Below are 26,171 nucleotides of genomic sequence, written 5' to 3'. Positions count from 1 at the left end.
TGCTTGTTTTATAAGAAAACAAGATCAAGGCTTTTAAAAATCAAACAACCCTAGACTCATAACAAAGATACTTTGCAAACAGACTGAGAGGGAAAGAGAGAGGTTTGAGCAGTTTGACCATGATAGTGTTTTAAACCGAGCTAAATCCAAAAAAGCCACATTATTGCTAAGTCAGGCATTAACTGAGAGTGATAGACAGGTGGTTGGATGCTGTTTTAATCCATGTGCTCCACTCCTAGTGGACACAGAAATCAAAGTCATGCTCTTTTCATCTTTATTCCTGTGTGACAAGCAGACCTGGGGCGCTGGCAGAATCTGGCATTAGGAAAGACTTCCTTAATTAACATGGGTGAAACTTGGTCTGAACTTTTCTGTCCACTTGAGGCCAGATGGATTTGTACCTCAAGCAGCAGTACTAGGGATGCAGCAAGAATGCTGAAAGGGCTTTCATAGAATCATAGAATCATAGAATAATAGGACTGGAAGGGACCTCGAGAGGTCATCGAGTCCAGCCCCCCGCCCTCAAGGCAGGACCAAGCTCAGTTCATGAAGCCTGGCTTCATAGGTCATGTTCTCTAAACCTTTAATCATTCTTGTCACTCTTCTCTGTACCCTTTCCAATTTCTCCACATCTTTCTTGAAATGTGGCGCCCAGAACTGGACACAGTACTCCAGCTGAGGCCTAACTAGTGCAGAGTAGAGCGGCAGAATGACTTTACGAGTTTTGCTTACAACACACCTGTTGATACAACCTAGAATCATATTTGCTTTTTTTGCAACAGCATCACACTGTTGACTCATATTCAACTTGTGGTCCACTATGACCCCTAGATCCCTTTCCGCCATGCTCCTTCCTAGACAGTCGCTTCCCATCTTGTATGTATGAAACTGATTGTTCCTTCCTAAGTGGAGCACTTTGCATCTCTCTTTATTAAACCTCATCCTGTTTACCTCTGACCATTTCTCTAACTTGCTAAGGTCATTTTGAATTATGTCCCTATCCTCCAAGAAGTTGCAACCCCACCCAGTTTGGTATCATCTGCAAACTTAATAAGCGTACTCTCTATCCCAATATCTACATCATTGATGAAGATATTGAACAGTACGGGTCCCAAAACAGACCCTTGCGGAACTCCACTTGTTATCCCTTTCCAGCAGGATTTAGCACCGTTAACAACAACTCTCTGACAGGAACAACAACTTATTGGACAGGAAAGACTACAGATCGCTTTTTTCATTAACCTCCCTTCACTCCATACTCTAAAGTTTCTGGCTGAGTCTTTTATCGTTGGTAGTGTATTCTGGGTAGGGTGATTCTTGTTGTAGGTTTGGGCCATGAGTGGGATGGGGATTGTGTGCGGAGGCATCAAACCAAACACTGGCCAGGGAGGGGAGCGTAGGGTAACATGGACAAAACAACAATGCCAACTGGAAAGACATTGCCAAGCTTTTAGAATGTGGGAACATAAATAAACAAGCCCTCCCACTCCATAGGAGAACAGAATTTGGTAGCAATTTGCTCCGAACACCTTCGGTTTTCCTCAGTGCCATAGGCCTGGTGCAGCTCCACAGATTGTTGTTATAATTAAAGGTGATCTTGGTATTTAGTATCTTCAGAGGTGATCACCCCTTCCCAAAGATTTGATTTTAAGAACAATAAATGCATGCCTGATGGGCCCTGTGCACCATACCACAAATAGTTACCAACAGCACTCAAAGGCTTTGTCTGCACTGGCGGTAGCATGTAGGGTATGTGTAGCTACATGCCTCAGTGAAAAGCAGGCTGCATCCACACCGTGGGGTTATAGCTACATGCCTCCGTGAATGGCTCTGCGAGGAGAGAGGCAGAGGAGAAAGTCTCTGACAGCAGGGAGCTGCTGACGTGAGTCCTCTACACACAACCCCCAACCTGCCAGAGTCTTTCCCCTCTGTTGAAGCTTTTCCCGGTGGTGAGGAAAGGCTCTGTCATTGTGACACTGCACTGTTAAACGGAGCATTGTCGATTTGGGAGGCACCACTTGTGCATGAGGTGAGCCATGTAGGGTATACGCCCTATAATTTTGGTGTGTGTTTTCTCTACTCACGTAAGCAGTATCTTCCCATTTATACTGTTGTTTATGTCCGTGCTCGGGGCGTGCAGAGTCTGTGCTCTGCAGTAAGTGTAGAGATAGCCTCTAGTAAAACACTGGCATGTTTGTTCTCTGACTGGACAATCCCTATAGCCTGCAAAGCACATGAAGTGGAATAGAAATTGCTCCCCTCCCAGCTCAATCGGAAACAAACATTTGCTGGGCTTGCCTGGAATAATGCTTCAGGCATAGGCTAATAACCAGGAAGCAAGAGAGTTCCAGAGTTGCATGCCCTATTGTATTAATTGAGATGGAAAATATGGGCCCAAAGATGTTAGCATAATCCTGTCACTGTCCAATATTGAACAGTTTTAAACATGGTTCGGGGCTTGGTACACAAAGACCTCGGCCTGATTGGTCTCATGGCAAAAAATCCATAAACGATTCTGTTAGCCTTTTTAAAGACAAAAAAAGAAGAAACAGTAAAAGCATTTGGAATGTAAACTGTTAAGGCTGCCATTTTAGCAACATCCTTTGTTCCCTTTCTCTGGCGCTGAAGAGATTTTTAGAAGGAAAAGCCTTTTTATTGGCAGTCTTTAAAGATGGTAATAACTGTCCTTTTTGAGGAAAAGAGAAGTTAGTTCAGGGGTGGGGAATAACTTTTGAAGGAGGCCACTCCCAAGATTTTGGTAAGTGGTCTAGGGCTGCATTTTTTTATGGAGGGAATGCAGGGTCTGAGACGGAGGTTGGGTGCAGAAGGGAGCTCAGGGTAGAAGACTGGGGTGAAGGAGGGAGTATGGGTGAAAGAGGGGGTTATGAACTGGGACAGAGGCTTGAGGTGCAGGGTCTGGGAGGGGGCATGGGTGCAGGAGAGGATTCTAGCCTGGGGGGAGGGGTGTGAAAGGGCTGCAGAGTCTGGGAGGGAGTTGTGATCTGAGGGAGGAAGGGGAGGGGGTGCAGAGGGTTTGGATGTTGACCTGGGGCTGGAGAGGGTGACCCGGGGCAGGGAGCTGGGGGGAGGGAGGTGCTGGGGTAAAAGAAGCAGGCACTTAGCTAGGTGGCTCTCGGACAGCAGCGCTGCAGGACACTGAGGTAGGTTCCCTGCCTGCCTCAGCCCCAGGTTGCTCAAAATGTCTAGCTGCTTTGGGCACCGAGGGGGAGAAAGTTTCATGTGCTGCCCCTGGCAAAATCTCTCCGCTCCCATTGGCCAGTTTCTGCAATGCTGCCTTCTCTCCCCAGTGCCTAGAGCAGAGAGACATAAGGAGTAGCCAGCCGCTTAAAGTGGCATGGGGCTGGTCTGAAGCGGATGGCTGCTCTGTGCACTCCCGATGGAGTGGCTGATGGGCTGGACTGGGAGAGCCACCGGCTGGATCGAGCAGCTTGGTGGTCTGGCCCACAGGCCATATCTTGCCTACCCTGAGTTAGTTATTGCAGTCTGGAGCTGTTGTTTCTGTTATGACAGTCTGATCCTGTTTCCTAGAAAACAAAGCAAATGAAACACAGACGAGAATGGAAGAAAAGAATCACAAAGACAGAAAATGCAGTTTCTGTTACTGGAGTTGAGTCTTGTTTGCACCATCACTGCTGCAGAAACACAGGCGCAGTTCATAGTCTTATCAGCCATTCTGAGACCTGGAAAATTTGTATCCACATCCAGGGCCAGCCCACAACATTTTGGCACCTGAGGCAGGGAACTCAAAAGACGCCCCCATGCCACCTTTTCTCCTGCCTGCCTGTTATGTCTCTTGTGCCCTCCTTCCTCCAGCACAGCACTCCACCATCTCTGTGCATCTGGAGCAGAGAGAATACATATGCACCAGCAGCAGACACAATTATCTACACTCTGGGTCCTAGTGGCGCCCCCCCCAGAGTCTAGCACCTGAGGCGACCGCCTCAGTTCCCCTCATAATAAGGCCAGCCCTGTCCACATGAGACTGTTTGGGGCATTACATTTAGTTGCCTCTTTCTGGTCACAGGCTGACAGCACTGCTGCAAAATGTCCCATCTTTGCCATTTTAACCAGACTCTTATGGAAAAAGAGGAATAGGAAAGAGAAGAAAGGCAATGGGGAAGGGAAAGAACACATAGAGGATGAAGAAGTGACAAAGTTTCACATCCTAGGTGATGTTTGGAGTTTAGCTGAAGCAGGTGGAAGTGGTGATGTCATCTGGGTGTCTCTTGGTGTCCTGGCCTGGTCAGAATAATTTTCAGGATTAGGATAAAGAAGGTCTGGGAGTCCCAGTGGACATGGCTGGCAACTCATTCCTTCCCCTTCTTTTTTTTTTTCACCATCCAGCATTGTGGACTCCCATAAAGTCTCTGTCTGAGGACCCCAAACGGGGAGTGGTGGATGAGAGAGTCTTATAATTTTGCCGACCAATTGGCCTAATTTTGGCCCCACTTTGAATTAACTGATTTCTGGTCTTCTGCTGCTCATTTACCAGTGATAATCTTAAAACAGCCCTTGAGTGCTATGGGTAATACCCTTCCTGCTTTTCTATCTCCTCGTTTCGTCTTTTCTTAAACCATTGTATATAATTGATCACTGTGACAATTTGAGAACTTTCACTCACTTTTTACAGAAGCAAAATGCAGGACAATGTAGCACTTTAAAGACTAACAAGATGGTTTAATAGGTGATGAGCTTTCGTGGGCCAGACCCACTTCCTCAGATCAAATAGTGGAAGAAAATAGTCACAACCATATATACCAAAGGATACAATTAAAAAAAATGAACACATATGAAAAGGACAAATCACATTTCAGAACAGGAGGAGGATGCGGGGGGGGGGGGGAGGAAGGAAGGTAAGTGTCTCACTTTTTACAGTTTAGCTTACAATTAGGTAAGAGTTTGGAGTGGTTGGTTGTTGCAATTCCAGCAGTCAGAACTTGATGAGACACTGATTACCCCCAGACCCCTCAGGCAGACATGGTCTTACCAGCCCAAGCCCCTTTTCATCACACCCTATAATGTTGGTGTCTCCCGCATTTGTTTTTCTGTGGCTTTTAAGAATTGTCTTATTCACTTGCTCTTGTACCAATTATTCCCTTGGGACTGGAGAGCCTCCTCCCACCTGCCTTCCCTTGCAGTCTTGAGGCCAGGTAAGACAATCAGCTACAATATCACGTGGGCTTTGGTTCTAAATCGGTTGCTGCAAAGATCACTTCCATCCTTCCCCTCACAGAGGCCTTCCTTTCACCTCCTGCTCCCCACCCAGTTTGACAGGCTAGCGAACAGCTGCCTGCGGGCCTGCAGAGTGAGACTGGCTTCCCACAGAATGAGAAGAATGGCAGATTTCTTTGAGGAACTTGACCAAGTTCTGTTGAGAAATGAGGAATTGTGGGTGAACCTACCTAACGCCTACCCATCTCTCTCTCTTTTCTCCCTCCCCATCCCCATGCATAGAATCAAGCAGCCTGCCCTGAAACACCATGGAAACAAAGAAAGCTTTTGCAAACCATGTCACATGACCCAGCTCGCATCTGTCTGTGGCTCGGATGGACACACTTACAGCTCTGTGGTGAGTGGGGCTGAAAAGGCTCTGGGAGGGTGGGTGTCAAAGGGTTGGCTGTGGGGAGATGCTGTGCTCCATGGCGTCCAGTGAAGAGTCAGCACAGGTCTGCACTGGCGCTCAGGCTGTGTGTGTGACAATTCCCTAGCCGTGCTCTCTGGGTTTGGTGCAGAGACGCAGGCATGGCTGAGCAGTTTGGCTCAGTTGTCCACGAAGGGAGTCTCAGGAGTGGTGAGGTGAGCTCATGCTGGTGAGGTGCGTCACAGTGTTGGATTTTGCATAATGGTGTGATGGTACCATTAACAGTGGATCTATTGTGCACTGTGTATGGTACAGTGTACGGTACCCCAAAGCTTGACAGCGAAGCATGGCTCAGGAGTGACTCTTGGCTCATTTGCCTGTAGATCTGGAAACTAGAAGATGGGAACCTGTATTGCTTAAGCCTTTATCCTCAGCTTTCAGAGCTGCCAGAAATGGATATGCGCTGCCTCGCAGAATACTGGGCGGGAGTGGTCTGTCCCTTCCTCTGTGCCCTGACTTCGCAGGGCTGCAAGAAACCCACCTCACCTAGGGAGCGCAGCACCAAGAGCCTGGAAGTTAGAATGGGGATGAGAACGCCAGGCTAAGGGGAGTGATGTGGCCTATGTATTTCTGTATAGATGATAGTGGTGACTGGGTAGAAAGTGGTACCTGCAGAGACCTCCTCTGTTGCTGGGATTGGGCTTGCTTGAGAAGATTACACAAAAGCAGCAGCAAGATCAGTGCAATGGATCGGCCCGACGCATGGTCCGTGCTTTTTGAAATGTGTTCTGGCAAGCGTGGAAACATGAAACCCAGACGAGCACATTTCTGATGGGCTCCTTCTTGTTTATGGCGATTCGGAGGCGATGGGCCAGCTCCCTGCGTTCACACCTGGTGGGGCTTGGCACTGAGCTTGTTCTCCCGGGGACTAGAGTGTCCTTCTCCATCCAAGAATAAAGGTGGTTTGGATGGTGTGAGCTGCAGAGCGCTCAGAGCAGGATCATGCTTGTTGCACTGACTCCCTGCTCCTTCTCTCAGTGTAAACTGGAGCAGCAAGCCTGCCTCACCAGCAAGCAGCTGGCAGTGAAGTGTGAGGGCCAGTGCCCCTGCCCAACTGATATTGGCCCCACCTCCACCACAGATGTCAAACAAGGTAAGAGAGGGGCTGCCACACAGTTTGTTTTATTTCCCTTGTTTTATTTCCCTTGGAAAATAATTCAGCAAAGTACATGGGCTGCAATGGGGAAAGGAGGACACATGAGTAATGCAGGTGCCAGCACAGCTGGCCTTATGCCTTTGGACTAAGTCAATGAGATTTTTCTTTCCTTCCCTCTCCCTTATACATGAGCACACCGGTCTCCTGCTGCAGAAGTGGAGTCCAGCTGCTTCTGCTAGAGCCGGGGTTGGCAACCTTTCCAAAGTGGTGTGCCCAGATTTAACCCTCCTGCCCCGGGTCGTGCTGTTCTCCGGGCGGGGGGGAAGGGAGAGGGCGGCAGAGACGCTTTCTACCGTGCACCCTGCTTGGTCTCCTACCCTGGGCTCCACTCTGGCTTTTCCTATAGGGAGGGAAGGAGCAGCACATGCACTTCCCTGGAAGCTGGATGTGGTGTGGAGCCTCGGAGCTCCCCTCTGCAGGAAGCCAGCACTGGCTCCAATCTTGCAGGGGCATGATGCTGGATCTCCAACACAGGCTGGGGTCAGGGTGGTTCGGGGGAGCAGTTCAGGGAAATGGGCAAGGTGGGGTGACCCCAGGGTGTCCAGCCCTGCAGGGAGCAGGGTCCTGTGGGGGTCTGGTCCATGGTGCCCTTGCCTTCCTGACGGGCCAATGTGGCTTTGGGGCAGAAGGACCCCTCCCCCACATTTTCCTCTCCCGTCAGCTGCCCCCACTGCTGCCCAGCTCTGGAGCTGCAGCCTGGACAGCACTTGCCCTCTAGTGCAGTGGTTCTCAAACTTTTTGGTCCATAGACCACCTGGCTCAATGCAAACCTTTCTGCGGACCACCAGTTGCTAATGGAAACTCACAGTTAATTACATAATTACACTGGAGCCATTTTGCTAGGGCTGCAGCTGGGGAGAACGGTTTAATTTAAATTATTAAACAGATCAAGCATTTTAACTTTCTCATGTTTATCAAACTTCATTTTAAATAAAGTAAAACATTAATTTATGTCCCCCACACAAGGTTTCAATATTTCCTTGTCGGGGCGGGGAACTATCGGTTGGGGACCACACAAGTGAGAAACAAAAAAAGACTCCAAACCCCCCAACCCTCTGAGCCTGACCCCATCACGTCCCCATCCCCAATTCCCCCATTACCTCCTCAGCCTGGCCCCCACTTCCCCCGCCCCTACTTCCCTACCCCTCCCACGAGGGGGTGGGGAGAGGGTTTCCTGGATCCGTATAGGGTCCCTGTGCTGCCTGGTAAAAACGGGTGGGGAGCCGAGGTGGCTCTTGGAGGCACCAGGGGTGGACTTCCCCCACCCCATTGCTTCGTTCTTACCCAGCCCCCCACTGCCTCATTGCCCCCCAGCCCTCAACACCCCAGACCCCAGCTGCTCATCTCACGTGGTGGCGGCTGCTCGGGACGGTCCCAGCCAGGCCGCAGGGGAGGGGAAGCCTGTTCCCACCCCTCCTACCTGCAGGTCCCCGCATGCCAGCGGGGTTGGGGTGGGCAGAGCAGCAGCGGTGTGTGTGCAGGGGCAGGACCTCAATCCCACGGCTCTGTGCAGAGTCCCTGTGCCACCTGCCACTGAAAATCGGTTCACGTGCCATTTACAACACACATGCTGTAGGTTGCTGACCCCTGCGTTAGTCAGTGTGTAGCTGGCAACATTTGAACAGTTTTCCAGGGACAGTTCTGCAAAGCAAAAGGTAGTTCAGGAGCCACTAAGACCCCTCAGACAGGGTTTTGTGTGCCATGTTACTTCTAAATGTCTACCTTGGACACTAAATTAATAATCCATAGTGATGCAAATGGATCAGTGATGCAGAGAGTGGCAAACTGCTTCTGGCTTTGATGGGAGCTGTGTTGGCTCTGAAAGCAAAGCCTGTAGTAAGGAGGGGGAGCATAATGGAGACAGAAGGGAGAGCAAGAAGTGAAGTGAAGGAGAAGAGAATGGAAACCAAAGGGGTGGCAGGAGAGAACGAGAGAGGAAAAACGATGAGTGCACCAGAGACAGTATAGACAGAAGCCCAGTGAGATGGACAGTGTTGTAACAGACACTTTCAGGCAGCATACTCTTCCCCAGAGGGGACTGTTTGGAAGAGACATCCCCAGAGGACCTGTCTGAGAAGCCAGGAGGTCAAAGAAGCCAAGTTGTGAGCAGCCCCAGGAAGCTGGAGTTCGTTCATTATCTCTGCATCCAAGTGAACGCTGGCAGCAGATCCAGGCACTGTTCGTTGAGGAAGTCGCTAGCTGGAGGAGTGCATTCAGGGAGATCTTTTAGGACTCCACCTTTTCCCCCCTTTTACGTTTCTCTGTGCTTGAGATTATGACCACAGGCTTCCTCTTTTGCCATCCCCAGAAATGGATCTGGGCTGCGTCAATGCCCATGCTTCCAAAGCCATGTTTGTGCCCCTTGCTAGGCAGCTACCCTCACTATCCAATCGAAGCATCATTTCCGTCCTCCCAGCCCTTATCAGCAGCTGGGATGTGTGTGTAATAGTTTGCCGTCTGATTTCCAGAGACGTGTACTGGGCAGGACTTAGCAGACTTGGGGGACCGTTTGCGGGACTGGTTCCAGCTCCTACATGAGAACTCCAAGCAGAACAGTTCTGGGAACCCAGGGGCCAATCCAGTGACTGGTAAGAAAACTGCAGCTCTGTCCTCTGTGCACATGCAAACCCCCTTCCTAAGAATATAAGAACGGCCATACTGGTTCAGACCAAAGATCCATCTAGCCCAGTATCCTGTCTCCCAACAGTGGCCAATGCCAGATGCCCCAGAGGGAGTGAACACAACAGATAATCATCCATTTCCAGCCCCCACCAAACAGCGTATAGGGACACCATTCCTACCCAATCTGGCTCATAAGTATTGATGGACCTAACCTCCATGAGTGTATCTAGTTCTTTTCTGAACCCTGTTAAAGTCCTGGTCTTCATAAAATCTTCTGGCAAGGGAGTTCTACAGGTTGACTGTGAGCTGTGTGAAGAAAAACTTCCTTTTGTTTGTTTTAAACGTGGTTATGATGAAACGGGAGGAGTTGTCTATAGAGCGACAGAGACTGTGCTCAGTGTAGTCAAGTCTGGGGTATGCATTTCAATTTGCTAACTTCAGTGTCCATTAGCTCCATTCTTCCCAGGCCAGCCTGCTGTGACACATTAGGCTGAAGTGCAGCCCATGATTAATGTGGGTGGAGATTTCTCATATTGGGGAACTGTGGTTGAACCTCTGTCCCTTATAGCTCACTTCAAAGCCACTATCCTACCATATAACTGCTAAGTGTCCAGATCCCTGCTTCTCTTGCCTCCTGTTCTTGTCACTAGTTTAATGGTGACACAGGAATACCTTTAATATGGCATCCTCCTGTCTCAAAAACAGCAGAGCAGAAAAAGGAAGGGCCAAAGAAAGGCCATATAAATTCCTCCCCATAAGGGGAAAGTACATAGATTGGGTTGATATCCTTTTGAGAAGACAAAGAGGCTGTTAATAGAACTATATAACAACAAATAGGAAATATGGTATAAAGAAGGTGAATCAGCAACTCCTCCTATTCATTCATGTATTTAGTTACATATATGGCCCCCACCTTAGTCTGTAATGTATTTCTCTTCACAACTCTTCTGTGAGATAGATGAGGGCTAGTAACCCTGTTTTACAGATGGGCATTGAGGCACAGAAAGCTAAATGACATGCCCATGGTCACGCAGGAAGTCTGTGGCAGAATTGGGAGTTGAATCCCACGCTGAGTAGGAGAGTAAGGCGAACCTATAGCCCCGGCACACTCTTTCCCCCCACTGGTTCATCCTTGCTTTTTGACCTTTCTAATACTTCAAGAGCAAGGGGGCCTTCAATTAAATGAAAGGGCAGCAAATTTAAAACTGATAAAATACATCCTTTTTTACACTAGACTAATCAAACTGGAACTGACTGCACAGTGTATTTTGAAGAGAACTTAGAGGTCAAACAAAGAGTAGACATTAAGCTGTGTAATCAGAATTTCCTCCATAGTTTCACTACACAGGATAAAAATATATCAAGGACACTAACCATCCTGCTTCAGGGCATAAACCAACCATTGCAGGATGGGCATATGCTAGGCTTCCCCGCCCCCAAAAAATCTACTACCATTGCTCCCAGCAGTCCAGCTTTGCTATTTATAGTGACAGAGGAGTGCTAGTGACAATGGGACAACAGGAACCTTTCTCCCTTCCTCTCTCTCCCCACCCACGCTTGACATATCCCATGGTCTAACCTTGCTTGTAACACGTCTACATTGCCCAGTGCTTCCATGTCCTTGTCTGCCAGTAATTTGTCTATGTCAGTGTTGCCAACGATGTAGCTGCATCAGGCCTACAGCAACTGTGGGGGCCAGATTCCCAGCTGGCGTAAATCAGCTGTACCATTGGCTTCAACAGAACTGTACCAATTTACATCAGCTGAGGAGCTGGGCCAAGACTTAGCTATTTGATCTCCATTCCTCTGTTCCTAAGTAGTCAGGTCTAGTGCAAATGGTGTGGTGTCTCCTCCCCAAATGAGCCTAATTATAGGACGAGGAGAGCAAAATTGCCGGTGGCCTGCTCCTGCGAGGGAGATGAGTTCTGGGGCAGGCCTGGTCCATGGGTGTGCTGGCTGACATGTCTAAAAGGCTGTTAGGTGAGCTGTGGAAGTCCTGTGCATCGTTCCATTCAGGGCAGCTGTCTGCCGTGCCCCTATGCTGAGCCATCCCGCTCGTAGGCTGGTTTGGGGTGGCTGCCCCAGGACAGGCACTTTTGGGGGCCTGTCCTATGGACAGGACCCATGGGATTATTAGGGGCCTGGTGTGGTGGGAGCAGGTGTTGCCCCCCCTGCACTCCCCATGGTGGTGGGAGATGAAGCAGCCCAGCAGCCTTCTCTGCTTTGCCCTGCTGCCCTTTCCTGGTCCGCTGCACTCAGCATCTCCGTGGCAGCAGGAAGTGGACTGCCCGGGAGATGCGGGATGCAGCAGGCCGGGAGGGCAGAGGACGGTGGAGCAGAGCAGGCTGTTGGGCGGCTCCAATTCCTGCCTCTGTGGTGAGTGCGGGGGGGAGTGTCGACCCCTATTGCTGCTGTGCCAGACCCCTGGTAATTCCCTGTGCTGTGTTGCTCACGGGAGGGGCAAAAGAATAGGGCAGAGCAGGGGCGAGACTTGGGAAAGGGATGGAGTAGGGGTGGGGCCTGCAGCAGGGCGGGGGATTGCCCCAGGCTCCACACTCCCCTTGGGATGGCCCTGTCCATATGCCCATTACCATGAGACGTGTTTGACATCCTGGGCACCTTTTTTACAACCTACACCCTTAATCTAGCTCGGCTGAGCTTGAATGAAGCCTACTGATGTCATGTGCATTTTGGTGAGGGGCCTACAGGACAGGAGGAGGCCGGGCTTGTGCTGGATGTCAGTGTCCTGGGGGGAAGTTAGGGAAACAATGTAGAGTGCTGCTTTCCCTGACATCGGCCTCAGCCAAGAACCCAGAAGCCACAGATGTGCCTCGCTGAGATGGGAGGTTCCAGGCTGCTGATGAAACCCAGGGTGCTGAAAAGTATCCAGCAAGGAGGGTTAGGTGGATGGGTGCCAGCACAAGATGCATGGAGTGTTGTATGTGCATATGGCTTCTTTCTCCACTCTGTCCATGCTCTGCTCAGGGACAGTGGAAAGGGGGGTCTCTCAAGGAGTTGATTGCAGCTCCCTAAGTCTCAGTTACTTTGCTCCAGCATTAATTAAAGCTGTAAGAGTTTGGTTTCCTCAGGGACCTCATACCTATGGAGAACTGGGCAAAATGGATCCTTACTCCTCTACTCCCCTTCCCTCCTACACACTTCTCTTTCCCTATACTCTGGGTCAGAGGTATCCAGAGCAGGAGGCATGGTGGAGCTGGCTCTTCTAGCTTTATTCTGAGGGAGACTCCCCTTATATTAGAGGTAGGCAAATATCGGCCCACAGTCTGGTTCCGGTCTGCCAGGGTAAGCCCCTGGTGGGCCCCTGCACCACTGTGTTTACTTGCACCTCCGCAAGTCCAGTGGATCACAGCTCCGGTTGGCCATGGATCGCTGTTCCGGCCAATGGGAGCTGCAATCCCCGTACCTGTGGCGGCACAGATAAATATAGTGGCAACGGCCTATCGGGGCTAACTGCTGCCATGCTATTGCTCACCCTTGCCCTACATAGATCCAGGGGGAATCTCCGGCTGTTTCACATTCACTTCACATCACGTAGTGAACTTAGTGGCCAAAGAATCCAGTTCATAATCTCGGAGAGAGGCAATTGTACCAGGATAAAGACAATGTCTATATAAATACCACAGTGAGGCCAGTGTAGATAGGACCCACAGATCCTTGTTATTGGACAACCTTGTGCTGTGATCTTGTAAGACCGCCCGCCATATGCAGGTGGGATGAGGACAGTTTCAGTGGGAAACTGGAGTAGTCCTAGGCTGAACTGTTGTGTAGTACCACTGTGCTTTGTTAAACAACCGCTACATTCCACTCCAGAGGCAGCTGCATCTTGGCAGCAAATGAACTGATATATACACATCTTCTGTGGCGATGCTCTGTTGAAATATCTTTATTTATACTATACCCCATGGTTCCAGTGGTGGATGGTGATTAGACCATTTTATCTGATGGATTTTGCTGCATATGCCATTATTAATCTGCTGCACTCTGGTTGGCTTTGAGACCATCCCAGCAGTATGTTGTGGCCAGTCTGAGGGCCTACGATGCAGGTAAAAAGTTTGTAATGCATGCAGATCTGTTCTGAGTGGCTGAAAGTATCCAGGGTGTGACTTTTAGGGCTGAATGAAGGTTGGCCATGCAGAAACCTGACTGGTTGGGGTTGTAGCCATTATTGTGTAAGATATGCACTGCTAAGACAGAGTAATGAGAGAGGTCTCTGCATGGCCTATCAGTTCTGCCAGTTGCTGTGAGCACAAGCAAGGCAAACGTGAGTCCCTCCTGTTCCTCACATGGCCTCTGAGGTTGGTCCCAAAGCACACGTGGAGTGTGAAGTGAACTTGGTCAGGAGGAATCTGGTTAGTTTAAATGTCAGTGAATAAAAATCTCTGAGCTAGTTGCTCCCTGGGAGGAATTTGTTTGATGAAATCAGCAGTCAGCGCTGTGTCTGAGGCAGACTTTTCTCTGGCCCCCTCTCCATGAGTTTTCCTGGCTCAGATAATCACAGCCATTGGCCATGTTTGTTCACTCCAGCGGCTAGGATGTCCACCCAGACAAACTGGCAGTTGCTTTGTACCCTCTGTGAATAGGGAAAAGGAAGCATGGTTTGAAGAGTGTTGCCAAGACTCAGCCTAACAATCCTCCTTACTGTGCAAAGTTCACAACAACATAGGGTGCATTGGGTGAAGCGCTTGGACTCCCCACTGCTGCAGTGCTCAGATTTTGTGCCCTGTGATCCTCCCTGTCATTTTGTCTGACTTCCTTCACCCTGTACACATTTGTCCTGCAGCAGAGATCCAGTCCATCTCAATGTCACGGTTCCTTAGGCCACCTCATGTCAGGGCACCATCACGATGTCAGGGCATTTCATTGGTCCTCAAAAGGAAACACTCATGACAAAACTGAAAATAAAAGGTGCGTAACTGCCTGTTTGCCCCAGTCCGGCACCTCATGCCGCTCACTCTGACATAGAAAGGACACTGCAAAGGGGACTGGTCTTGGATGAGAATCAGCAGAAGCACCTGAGCTGATAAAGCCTAAATGAGTTTGCAGACTCTTTGACAAGTAAACCTGCTATACCAGGAAAATCCCCTTGTATTTTCTCTCCTGAATCCCGGGATGACGCACACAATTCAGCTGCTGAGTTTGATCACTGTGAACATTTCACCCTTACAGGCGGCAGTACCTATGTGCATGGTGGTGATGTCAGTGCCAGGGTTAAAGTAGGGATGTAAATGGATAACTGGTTAACCGATGCCTGGCTCAGTCAGAGCAGCTCCTTCTCGGGCTGTACCATGGGTGGGGAGCACTTCAGCCTGGCCAGGCCTAGGTTAAAGGCACTAGCAATTTGACTCACACATCTCTCTGCTGTTTCCTCTCTTTCTCGTGCACCTCTTCGGTTTGCTCACAGTGCTTGACAAGAGCCTGGTGGCCAGTTGCAAGGATTCCATTGGCTGGATGTTTTCAAAGCTGGACACAAATAATGACCTTTTCCTGGACCAGACAGAGCTTGCAGCTATCAACCTAGACAAGTATGAGATTTGCATCCGGCCCTTCTTCAACTCCTGTGACACCTATAAGGACGGCCACGTCTCCACCGCCGAATGGTGCTTCTGCTTCTGGAGAGAAAGTGGGTCATCAGCAGGTTTCCGTTAGAGAGCGTACTGTTGTGTCTGGGCTTCTTAGTCTGCAATTCTGTATGACTATTGAATAGCCAGTAAACTCACAAAATGTCTGCCCTTTTCTGGGAAGCCCCACGTGGTTTGGCTTCTTTAAGAAGTCAGATTATGGAAGCTCCACTCCTGTGTCCTGTTACAGCGGGAAAGGTCTGTTGGGAAGCCTCTGCTCACAGGTCCTGGGACAGAAATCTCGAGGGTATTTTCAGAAAAAGCTCCTACCCTTTTTACTACCATCTTCTGGCAGCTCCCCAGAGCAAGGCTTTGGTCGCCTTCAGGGCATAATGTAAGGCACATCTGTTCAGACAAGGATGGCAGCATGGAGTGATTCCCAGGCCATGATGGTAGCCGTTGCTCAAACAGCATTTGTGTTTTTACCTTTCTCTGGTCAAAAAGCAGTGAGGTAGCCAGATGACAGACAAGGGGCTACAGTACTATCTATACTGCTATAAGTAAAGGAAAGTAAGAGCAGAATGCACTTCGCAAACAGTCACTTCACCTAACATTTTCACTGAAGTCCAATATGAGGACAGCTCCATGTTATTCAATGAACTGGGTGAAAAAAGAGCCACTGTTTCAGACTGCATCATTCTAACAGGAAGTGAGAGAGGAAGATGACAAAGAATCTGGCTGTAGCCAAGAGTCTAGATTCCACCCGATGGGGGTTCCCTGATCAGCACATAAAAGAAGGTGGGAGGAGTGAGGTTGGATGAGGAGAGAGATTGAGCAAACCTGGTCCTTCTGACCAATTTAAGCTGTTCCTCAGCCTTGCTCACCAACAATCCCCTGGTCACCTCTGAAAGAGTCATGCTCCCTGCATAGAGACAGGCCTTCTTGCCAAGATGCATATTTAGCTCTAAGAGATGTTTGTTTTGGGTATTACAGAGCCCCCCTGTCTCATGGAGCTGGAAAGGATCCAGATCCAAGAAGCATCAAAAAAGAAACCTGGTGAGTCATGAGCCATGTGACCTTCCCAGTGACAATGGATGGGATAAACTTAAAAAACAACAAATGATCTGGTAGCACTTTACAGACTAACAAAACATGTAGATGGTGATGAAGCTAAAACTGTCTGTTTAGCCGCGTAAACTGAGTGAGGCGTTTGCTTCGACAATGGTGTCATGAACTTTCATGGGAATAGCTGACCACATCTGAAGAAGTGGACTGTGCACACGAAAGCTCATGATACCATTTACATGTTTTGTTAGTCTGTGCAGGGCAAACTTAAAAAACAACAAATGGTCTGGTAGCACTTTATAGACTAACTCATCTACCCCCTGAAGCTAATGCATGGAATAGACTTTTCTCCCCTTGTAGCAGAACACCAGTATGATATCTCTCAATGAGATGCATAAGGTGTGACTCTGAGGTTATGACTAGACTACATGGCTCCGTCGATGGAGCCACATAGATGAGTTTACTAGACATAGGAAAATGAAGCGGCGATTTAAATAATCGCTGCTTCATTTACATCAAAATGGCTGACGCGCTGTGCCGTTCAGCTGTTTGGCGACACAGCGGGGCAGTCTGGATGCTCCGCGGTCAACAACGGAAGCCTTTCTCGACCGCTGCGGTAAACCTCATTTCACGAGGCATAACGGAGCAGTCGACAAAGGCTTCCGCTATCGACTGCGGAGCATCCAGACTGCCCTGCTGTGCCGCCAAACAGCTGATCGGCACAGTGTGGCGGCCATTTTGATGTAAATTAAGCGGCGATTATTTAAATTGCCGCTTCATTTTCCTGTGTCTAGTAAACTCATCTACATCGCTCCGTCGATGGAGCCATGTAGTCTAGACATACCCTGAGTTAGTGTTGGCCACATCTGAGACCTTGTTACACGATGTTTGCAGCTGTGATGTTTTTGGTTTGTGAGCTCTTCCCCTGAACTACTGATAAATGCACTCTGTGACCTACCCCTTTGTGCATGCTCCTGGTATTTTATCTTCTTCTGAGCCAGCTTCTACTGCAGGTTGCTGGATTTCTGAGACACTTGGACTACATCTACACTGCAAGGTTTTTGTGCAAAAACCCGTGGAGCGTCCATACCTCAAAAGCACTTTTGCGCAAGTAAATCAACAGTTAAACGGCAGAAGGAAGGGCTTTTGCCGGTGTAGGTAAGCCTCCTTTTATGAGGCATAACTGCTTTTAGCACTACAGCTATTGCACAAAAAGGCAAGTGTGGATGCTCCAGAGGGGTTTCTTGCGCAAGAAACCCCTATGGGAAAAAGCACAGGTGCTCAGATGGCCATTCTGTGAATGGCCATCCGAGCTTTCTTGAGCAAGAATGTCCATATAGTGTGGACGCTTTCTTGTGCAAAAGCACATTGCTTTTGCTATGTGCTTTGAGGTGTGGATGTGCTCTTGCATAAGACGTTTTTGCACACAAACTCTTGTGCAAAAGGCTTCTTGCGCAAGAAACATGTAGTGTAGACATAGCCTTGCTCAGTAATCCTTTCTAGAACAGCTGAGTCCATCTCTGTGTTTCAAATGCAGCAGTAGCTAACACACCGTACATTTCCTGTTCTCACCCTGGGCCCGTTTTTAGAGACTCCTGAAACTGCACACTGCAGACACCTTGGAATGTCACAGGAGAGTTCCCCAGTCTGCATTGTAGCACATGCACTGCTATGGTTTGAATGACAGTTTTCCCCCCAGGTGTTTTCATTCCAAGCTGTGATGAGGATGGATACTACAGGAAGATGCAGTGTGACCAGAGCAGTGGGGAGTGCTGGTGTGTTGACCAGTTTGGCATGGAGCTGACAGGAACACGGATACATGGAAACCCAGACTGTGGTAAGGACGCAGGAAATGAATGGGTATTGGATCACAGAAGAGCAGCTTTGACTGCTCTATTATTTCAAGAAAAGGGCAAGTGACTGTCACAGGCGCCATGTCACATAAACACTCCTGCAAAGCCTGTGCCCAAAGAGTCATCAAAGCCTATGCCTAATGCTAAAACTTGGGAGATTTGGGTTCATAGATCTTTTAAGGCCACAAGGGCCCATTGTGGTCACACAGCCTGACTTTCTGCTTGGCCCGGGCCGTAGGGCCTCCTCCAAATGATTCCTGCACTAAGTCCAGCAGATGTGAAGTTAGGTCATTGCAAATTTAAAAAATAAACCTCATCCTAAGTCCTGAATGGATATTCATTTAGATGGTAAAGCCACTACCCACTTTGGCACAGTTTGCCCTGAATGGAGGATGGTGCTTGTGGGGTAGCTCAGACTGGAATAGCAGGGCTGTTACTTACGAGAACAGGAGTATGCTGGAGAGCAATGTTAAGCCTAGGGCTGGAGTTGAAGGGCCACTGGTGGGGAAGAACAGGGTGCAGGGCAGAGTTTGCATGCTCTCGTTTGTGGGTGTTTGCACAGAAGTCTAGGCAGCTCCTAGATTCGATTGTGGAGCAGTGAGACCATAGCAGTACATGTTTCAGCATGGGCTGTACAGGCCAGCCCAGAATCTGAATAATTACTTGTGGAGCTAGTCTGTGCTGAAGTGTGAGCTGCCTCCTTGCTTTGGGTCCAAATCTAGCTGAAGATAGATCAGGTAGTTCTACCTGAGCTGCAGTCATGTCTTGTGATTGCGGTATAGATGTACCCTGATGTCCTGGTTGGCTCTAGTCAGTATTCTCCCTCCCTGACCTTTGAAAGCACTAAATAAAGAATCTTTCGCTGCAGAAACCAGAGAGAGGAAGAGAATTGATGGTGCTGCTACTGTAATGTGAGCCTTGCACAAGAAGCCCTCTCTAAGTAGGCTCATTTCTAGTCAACACAACTGGCTCCCTCTCTAAGCCTACAGCAGAATGTGAGGTATGCTGGGCTCCCAATTGAAAGATTTCTCTAACTTATACTCTCTTGTTCTTGCAGATGATGTAGTTGGGTTCTCGGGGGATTTTGGGAGCGGCGTTGGATGGGAGGATGAGGAAGAGAAAGAGACTGAGGAAGCTGGAGAAGAGGCTGAAGAAGAGGAAGGAGAGGCAGACGATGGAGGCTACATATGGTAGAAGCAAAGAAGAGCACAGTTTGGCCGGGAAGCTGGCAGCAAGGCGTGACAGCAGACTCAAAGGAGATAAACAGCTTAATGAGATGATCAGGAAACACAGTTGAATGTAACTTACTATAGTAGAAAAAGTGTGTGTGCGCATGTACGTGTGTGTGGATACTTGGAGTGCTATTTACAACGCCCCTGGGACACCCTGCATTCTCCCAACATAGCAGAAAGCACCACTGTAGCAAAGCAAAAGTAAAAACCAGTCTGTAATGTTTGTTCAGGTGAGATCTTTTGTTCCACTTTTAGATCTGCAGCACAGATCCCCAGTGTGCACATGCTCACACATGCCTGTACCCACATGCATTTTCACAGCTATGTTAACCACTGAGTAAAAACCCGCCAGTAATTAATACCTTGCCATATAAATCTGGCTGCTGAAACTGCACGCTGCAGACACCTTGGAATATCACAGGAGAGTTCCCCAGTCTGCATTGTAGCACATATACTGCCAGGGTTTGAATGACAAACTGTACTAGTGTGCAGACCTTCATTTGCCTAAAGTTAAGATGAAGAATTGTATTGCCACAGTTCCGATGCAGGGCTGTACTCAGTGTGGGTGTGATGGAATTGTCCTGTGCCTGTTTAAGATGCCTGTTTCTTGGGGGGAAATTAACCTAGAAAGGTATTGCATCTTGCTGTTGAAAAGCAATGCTCTTGTGGGACATCAGTGACTCTTTCGGTCCCTGTGAGTGTTAATGCTTTGTGCCAAACTGATTGGTCATAAATGAATTCTGCATCATCTTCTAGTGACACAGAAAAAGGGATTAGGTACTTAGACTTGCAGACCGTTTTAATCGTGGAAGCAAAGTTTTGATCAATGAATTTAATAACCTTTTTGACCTTGCATGATGAAAAAAACTGAATTGTCAGATTTGTTAAAATAAGAGCCCAAGAAAACCTGTCCTGTACCCACTTCCTTCCCTCCATCCCCTTTTATCCAATTTCCGGCAGTCAGAGATTTAGGGATACTCAGCGCATGGGGTTGCATCCCTGATCATCTTGGTTAACAGTCATCAGTGGTTTCTGGAGAAAGCATAGCCTTGCAGCTGGTACATGTGGGGCAAACCTTGAACTAACAGGATCAACTAGGCACATGCTGTTCTATGAAAACTGGAAAGCCTGGCTGGAATTAATTGAGATCGGTAGTGCCCAAAAGCCGTCACTATATGATACTCATGAATGGGGCCAGGTGAAATATTTTGGTGTGACAGCCCATCTATTAGGGAGGAGAGTTCAGTGATTACAGGTGATCACATAGACCGTAGCTTTGTCTTGTCCAAAGCATTTATTGAGGAATTTTGTGTAAGATGTGTTGTGGGCTTCAAAAAACTCTTACATTATTTTATCCTGCAAAGCTGGGAGCTGCTTAGCCCACGAGAACTGTCCATATAGCTTCTTGAAACCATTGTAATTCCAGTCTCAATTTCCATGATCAGTCCCAGGAAGCCTCCGTATAGCAGGAGACCAGATGAGGGAATAGTGGCAACATTGCTCTGGTTCACTTCTTTCCCTGTTCATGGAATATGCTGCCACTTCACCCTGACAGAGAAGGGGAAACAAACTCTGAAAGGTCAGTTTCTTTTTAAGTTGAAGAGAGCACTTTCCTTCCCCTCTAAAAGACCAGTCATGTACTGAACGCAAATAATGATGGTACCAGTGTGTTTTGTTTTTATTCTCTCTGGAAGACACCTTTAGTTTCTTTCTAATCTGTTTGTGTGTCAGTCAGAGGGTATTTTTGGTCACTTCTGAATGGTCTGTTAGTCACTGGATGACTGAAAAGCTCTGATGTGCTGGAGAAGTCAATACTTTAGATTTTACTATTGAACAACAAGCTCCCCAAGAACCCGTATTTAAAGGTAGGAGTACAGGTTAGTGGGGCATAGGAAGTGATTTGATGCGGAGCATCGGGAGGCATTGCAACTGAAGATGAAGAAAGACCTGAAAATGACATTACTTCCATGAAAGAAAAGCCAGCTCCCCGTGCCTGGTCCAGTCACCCATTATCTTCAGCACAGCTGCCAGGGTCTCAGAATGGGTGGCTGCTCTTGGCTTAAGAAGATTGGCTTTTTTTTTTTTTTTTGGATGGAGACAGAGCGAGCACACACAGAGGCACAGTACCCGTGCACATCCTATTCCCAGGAAGTCAATGGAAGTTAGGAGAGTGTCTTAACTGAAAGCTGGATCGGACCAAAGCCATGTTAATTTCAGTTTGGTGGAATGGTCCCCTCAGCACTCACATGCCAATATTGTATGTGTGGCCCTGTGGGCATCTGGGTGTGTGCCTTGAAGTCCGTGCATGTGTGTGCAGTGTAAATGTGTGTCCCAGTGCAGAGAGAGAGAGAGAGGGTGGGGCTGTGTGGCACAACAGCAGGAGCCAGCTTGGCTTACACTGAGCACTCATGTGACATTAAGCCTAATAGGCTGCACTGGAAGCTCAATGTGCTACTGCATAGTCTTTAAAAAAATTAAAAAGCTAAAATCCCAATAAGCCCAAATAACATGCTTGCAGTGATTCACTGTTATGTAGCCAGCTGTGACAATAAATGCACCTTGCTGTGTGGAACACTTTACATTCCTTTCTGCCCTGTCTCTCTCTAAAAAATACACCTAGACAGCTTATCCCCCACTTTATTCAGCTATGTCTCCTGATCGTCGGAGGAATGAATAATTGACCATGACTGATGAGGGGAATGTACCACTCCCGAAGGGGATGACCTTCTCAGTCAGTGCGCTACTTGAAATGTTCTGTTTTTCTTAGGGTTTACATTTTGTATTGGATTTTTCCCCATGAGCATCATCTCACAAACCATAACACATACTCGACCTTTCATTCCTAAAAGCTCACTTTTTCATTGCATCCTCTAATTTCTTTGTCACTGCCTTTAGGGGCTGTTCCAGTCTCTCGTTTGCTTCGTGCCTGCTTGTCTCTGGTACTGGCTTTGCTTCCAGTTGTGCATGTTTAATAATCTGTAAATACATTTTTGAATCAAAGAAGCAATTTTCTAATCCCGAAGTGCTCTCACCATGTAGAGCCCTCTCCCCAAGATTGTGGGGATTGTGTCTGAATTTTGGACTAGTTATTAAGGCATTGGAGTCTTTCCGGCTCAGCGAGGCTCAAGGCTGCAGTGGTTGTGGTAGGATTCAGTTCAGCAGTGAAAAGCTCTGCTGGCAGTATTTGCCTCTGCTAATAAGGCCTGTATTGCTGCAGAGTTCAGCTCCTCCTTAAGCTGCAGAGGCCAAAATGCAAACAAAGGACTGAACACACACGTTATTTGCAGCCCTTTGCTTTCCAGAGCTCTACCTCCCTGCCAGTGCGCACACAAGGTATTTTAACAGGAATGCTCTCCCTACTGTTTTTTTCCAGGTTGTATTTACAACCACCTGTGTTTGAGGTTTTTTGTTTAACGGACACCACCACCATTCCCGTAGGAATCAGATGTGTTAGCACCACCATCTCCTTAGCAAGCAGTTTGACCATCACACCTGCCCACAGATTAAGCAGTTGTGCTAGCACAGTGTGTCGTTGGCAGGAAGGGAAATAGGAGAAGAAATGTCTTGCTACAGTTTGTTTTTTTTCTTAAGACTGACCTAATCCATTGCAATGTCCTTTGCTCCTGTGGCTAGTGCTCTTCACTGCTGTGCAGGAGACCTAGTTTCCATTCCTGCTTCTGGCTTTGCAGCCCCTGAGATGGCAGTGCTAGGAGGGCATTAGAAGCATCAGTCTCATACTCGGAGGAGCCTTGCATTGCACAGAAGCACCCCGTCTGGAAAAATAGGAATGAGGTAGATGGACGTGGGAAGGAGTCTTAGCCTTCTGGTCAAGGTGAACCGAATGAGAGGTGGGATTGAAGAAGATGCAAAGTGGGCAGGTGAGCTCCTAAGGCACGTAAAGGGCACTAGCTAGCTTTTTGGCTCAGCTTTATGCTTTTCAACCGTGGCTGATCATGCTCTGTCTTTGCATTCAAGCTTCCTGTGGATCTTTTCCATACCCATCTCTATTACTATGGAACTGCCCTGTCTATACAAAATGTAGCACCATGGCTTTAAACCATTTATCAGTCTTTTTCTCTCATCTCCTCCAAACTGGAGCTTAGCTCCCTGGCGGTCAAGAGCTATGTATATTAAAACCACTAATAGATAAGTATTTTGAAGGTGTTCAAAACATGTTAATTTTGTTTAATTATATACTTAACAAAAGCAAATGACTAACAAAGTTCAGAGAGGAGCAACAGTGTATAGCCTGAAAACATTAAAATATCTTATGTGCAATAACTCTGAACTTAGATTTAAGAATTGTGTTCAAGTGCTTGGATTTCAGTTTGTATATTTAAGTGCTGAAATTGTCTCTCTCAGTAATTTTTAGATGTTAATCCAAACCAAGTGTTAGAATGTATGTGTGCATTTGGTGGGAACTAGTGTGCCAAGATTTCAGTTCTTAAGGCACCTTTTTCCCAGCTGTTTCACTCTTGTCCTGCTTCACAAGTCCGCCAGGGAAAGCTGTTTCACGCTATCTGTCTCTGCCTAATACTTAACCTAAGGAAACAAGTAACATACACCAAGAAATGAAAAATACGTTATTTTTAAAAAAATAAATAAAAATTTATAAACACTCTTTCCCCTCCCCCCCCAGTGCTGTCATCTTCTCTATTTTAAGAGATTTGGGCTGCAATGTGAATGAAAATGGCAGCTGATACCAAGTAAGGGTGTGTCAAGTTATCCATTTGCAACAGGGGTAGCATGCTGAGCTGCAGGAGAGGGGAGGGAAGTGTCTTAAAGTGCCACCTGGCCAGGCTATTGCCATATTGCTAGTGCAAGAGTTGAGACAATGCCTGTCAGCTAGGAATGAGTTGGCCAGAATGCAAAGTCCTGAAAACAGATGCTACAAAATCCTGTAGAGCTGCAAAAATGAAGGGGGAGGACAATTCAGGCCTTGACTGTAGCCATTCTTTAGCCTTTCTCAACCCTGCCTTCTATGCTGGGAGGAGCCTGAAGAAAATGCCATAGAGGGAGAATTAGAGAACCTCATGGGGTCTAGTTTCTTGCCATGAAGTTTCACGTCCCACTAGTTGTGTGTTGGTGTTCCAAGGATGCACTGTGCAGCCTATTTTCTCCTCTCCTATATATTATGAGCTTCAATGTGAGCCTTGGCAAGCTGCAGCTGTCACCTCTACTAACAGCAGTTCTAGGCTTGTTTCCAGACACTGACAAGCTAGTTTACTGAGATACTATAAAACATCTCTGCTGGCATGTCTGAGATCTTGCCTCTGATACTCTGCATCCCAGTTTTGTGGCTGGCTGTCAATAAGTGGACAAACTGGCCCCTTTTTCAAAAAGTAGGTCTGCTACACAGTGGTGCTTTCCTCCCTACTTCCTACTCCCCTTCCCCCACCACACACTGACAACTGAGAATGTACCATCCCCCTTAGCCTGGTTCCATGAGTGTATCTAATATCAAGGAAATGCCTTGTCCCTGTTCTCCAACCTACTGCATTAAGGTTTAACAGCCACTAATCCCGTTCAGCTCCAAATTCAGCCTTCAGCTCTCACAGGCAAGCTAGCTGAACACTTTGTTGGTATAATACGTTGTCAAAGACTTGGGCCTTGTGGCAGCTTGGAACTGTGGCCATCATGGGGATTATTCGCTCTCTCCCACTGTAGCTGTGACCACTGTGGCTCACTCATGCTACGACTACACTGCCCCTTTTTTGTGAAAAATGCAATGCTAATGAAGCGCTCATTAGCAACTTCTCACGCTTCATTTGCATAGTCTCTTCTGATGCTTTTGGCGGAAGAGGTTTTGTGCAAAAAAAAAAAGAGCAGCATAGATGGGTCCATTTTATGCAAAAAAAAACCCCCTCTTTTGCGCAAGAACCCTTATTCCTCGAAAAATGAGTTTACAGGTTCTTGCGCAAAACGAACCTCTCTACACTGCTTTTTTTTTCGCAAAAACCTCTTCTGAGAAAAGCATCGGAAGAGAATATGCAAATGGAGCACGAGAAGTTGCTAATGAGCACTTCATTGGCATTGCCTCTTCCACAAAAAAGAGGCAGTGTAGATGTGCCCTTAGATAGGAAAAGGGGTGAACTTCTGCTGAAAACTACATAGCTGTAAGCACTCACAGTGTCTTTGTCCACATGCCATATGTGGATTCTTCTAAAAGAATTCTGTTTCAGTGAGTAGTGCCTTGCCTGAAGGGACAGTGTGTTATGGAATAAATACTGGGTTCATTCATGCGCCTTAACTTGTGCCACACATGGGATGTCTGAATGCTAAACCATTAACCCACTGCTAAAAAAACTTCGAGGGGCAATGCAAACTTGTACAAAGTCTCCTTAGCCATACAGCCCAAATCTCTCCTGTTACAAAGCCAAGACACACTAATCTTTCCAAAGGCATGTCTGTGGGTTGCAACAGAGGTAAGACCACCGCCTGCTGGGCAGCTCCCTGCTCCCCACACACAATGGATATTCCTAGTTCTGCATCCAATTGCCACACAAGCTACAGTGGATGGCATCCTCCCCAGAGCATAACTCTGTGATGAGCAGAGATTTCAGGGACCCCTCCCCACAAGCACTCTGCAGCCTCATCTCTAATAGGTGTAGTAAGATGAAGGCCTGAAACATAACCCCCTGTAGCACAGGCCTGGTTTCAGGCCTAGCTAACGATGGACAAAATATGGCTAACATAAAGCAAAGCCGTGAGCAAGAGGCAGGCCCCTACTCTCAGAACATGGCACAAACAGGGCTGAGAATGCAAAACTAATTGGTAATAGGCCTAGGTGTAGAACAGTAATTGGTACTGATCATAACTTAAAAGCACATGCTACCACCAGCTCATTAAAAAAGATCTTGGTACCCACACTCCCCACAGATACAGTCTCAGGTTCAGAAAAGGGTCTAAAATGACAGCATGTTGGCTAGAGATGATCTAATCAAACCAGGAAGTACAGGGTGATGGGTGGTATCTAAGAAGCATCAGACGATGGTAACCTGA

General features: G+C 47.8%; 1 protein-coding gene across 2 annotated transcripts in view; it reads left to right on the top strand.

Annotated features, from left to right (window-relative positions):
- SPOCK2 (SPARC (osteonectin), cwcv and kazal like domains proteoglycan 2) overlaps positions 1 to 23,790 on the top strand; it is a 57,888-nt gene extending 34,098 nt beyond the window's left edge. For both annotated transcript variants that reach the window (XM_006122773.4, XM_075935001.1), the window contains exons 4-10: positions 5,476 to 5,590; positions 6,641 to 6,755; positions 9,287 to 9,406; positions 14,863 to 15,081; positions 16,013 to 16,075; positions 17,784 to 17,921; positions 18,995 to 23,790. In XM_006122773.4, the coding sequence (XP_006122835.1) occupies positions 5,476 to 5,590; positions 6,641 to 6,755; positions 9,287 to 9,406; positions 14,863 to 15,081; positions 16,013 to 16,075; positions 17,784 to 17,921; positions 18,995 to 19,131 (907 nt within the window). In that variant the 3' untranslated portion in view covers positions 19,132 to 23,790. The remainder of the gene's footprint in view (positions 1 to 5,475; positions 5,591 to 6,640; positions 6,756 to 9,286; positions 9,407 to 14,862; positions 15,082 to 16,012; positions 16,076 to 17,783; positions 17,922 to 18,994) is intronic.
- The last annotated feature ends 2,381 nt before the right edge of the window (positions 23,791 to 26,171 follow it).

This window comes from Pelodiscus sinensis, chromosome 8 (genome assembly GCF_049634645.1).
Source record: "Pelodiscus sinensis isolate JC-2024 chromosome 8, ASM4963464v1, whole genome shotgun sequence".
In the NCBI taxonomy this organism is placed as follows: Eukaryota; Metazoa; Chordata; order Testudines; family Trionychidae; genus Pelodiscus; species Pelodiscus sinensis.
This window is presented reverse-complemented; position numbering and strand designations above follow the sequence as displayed.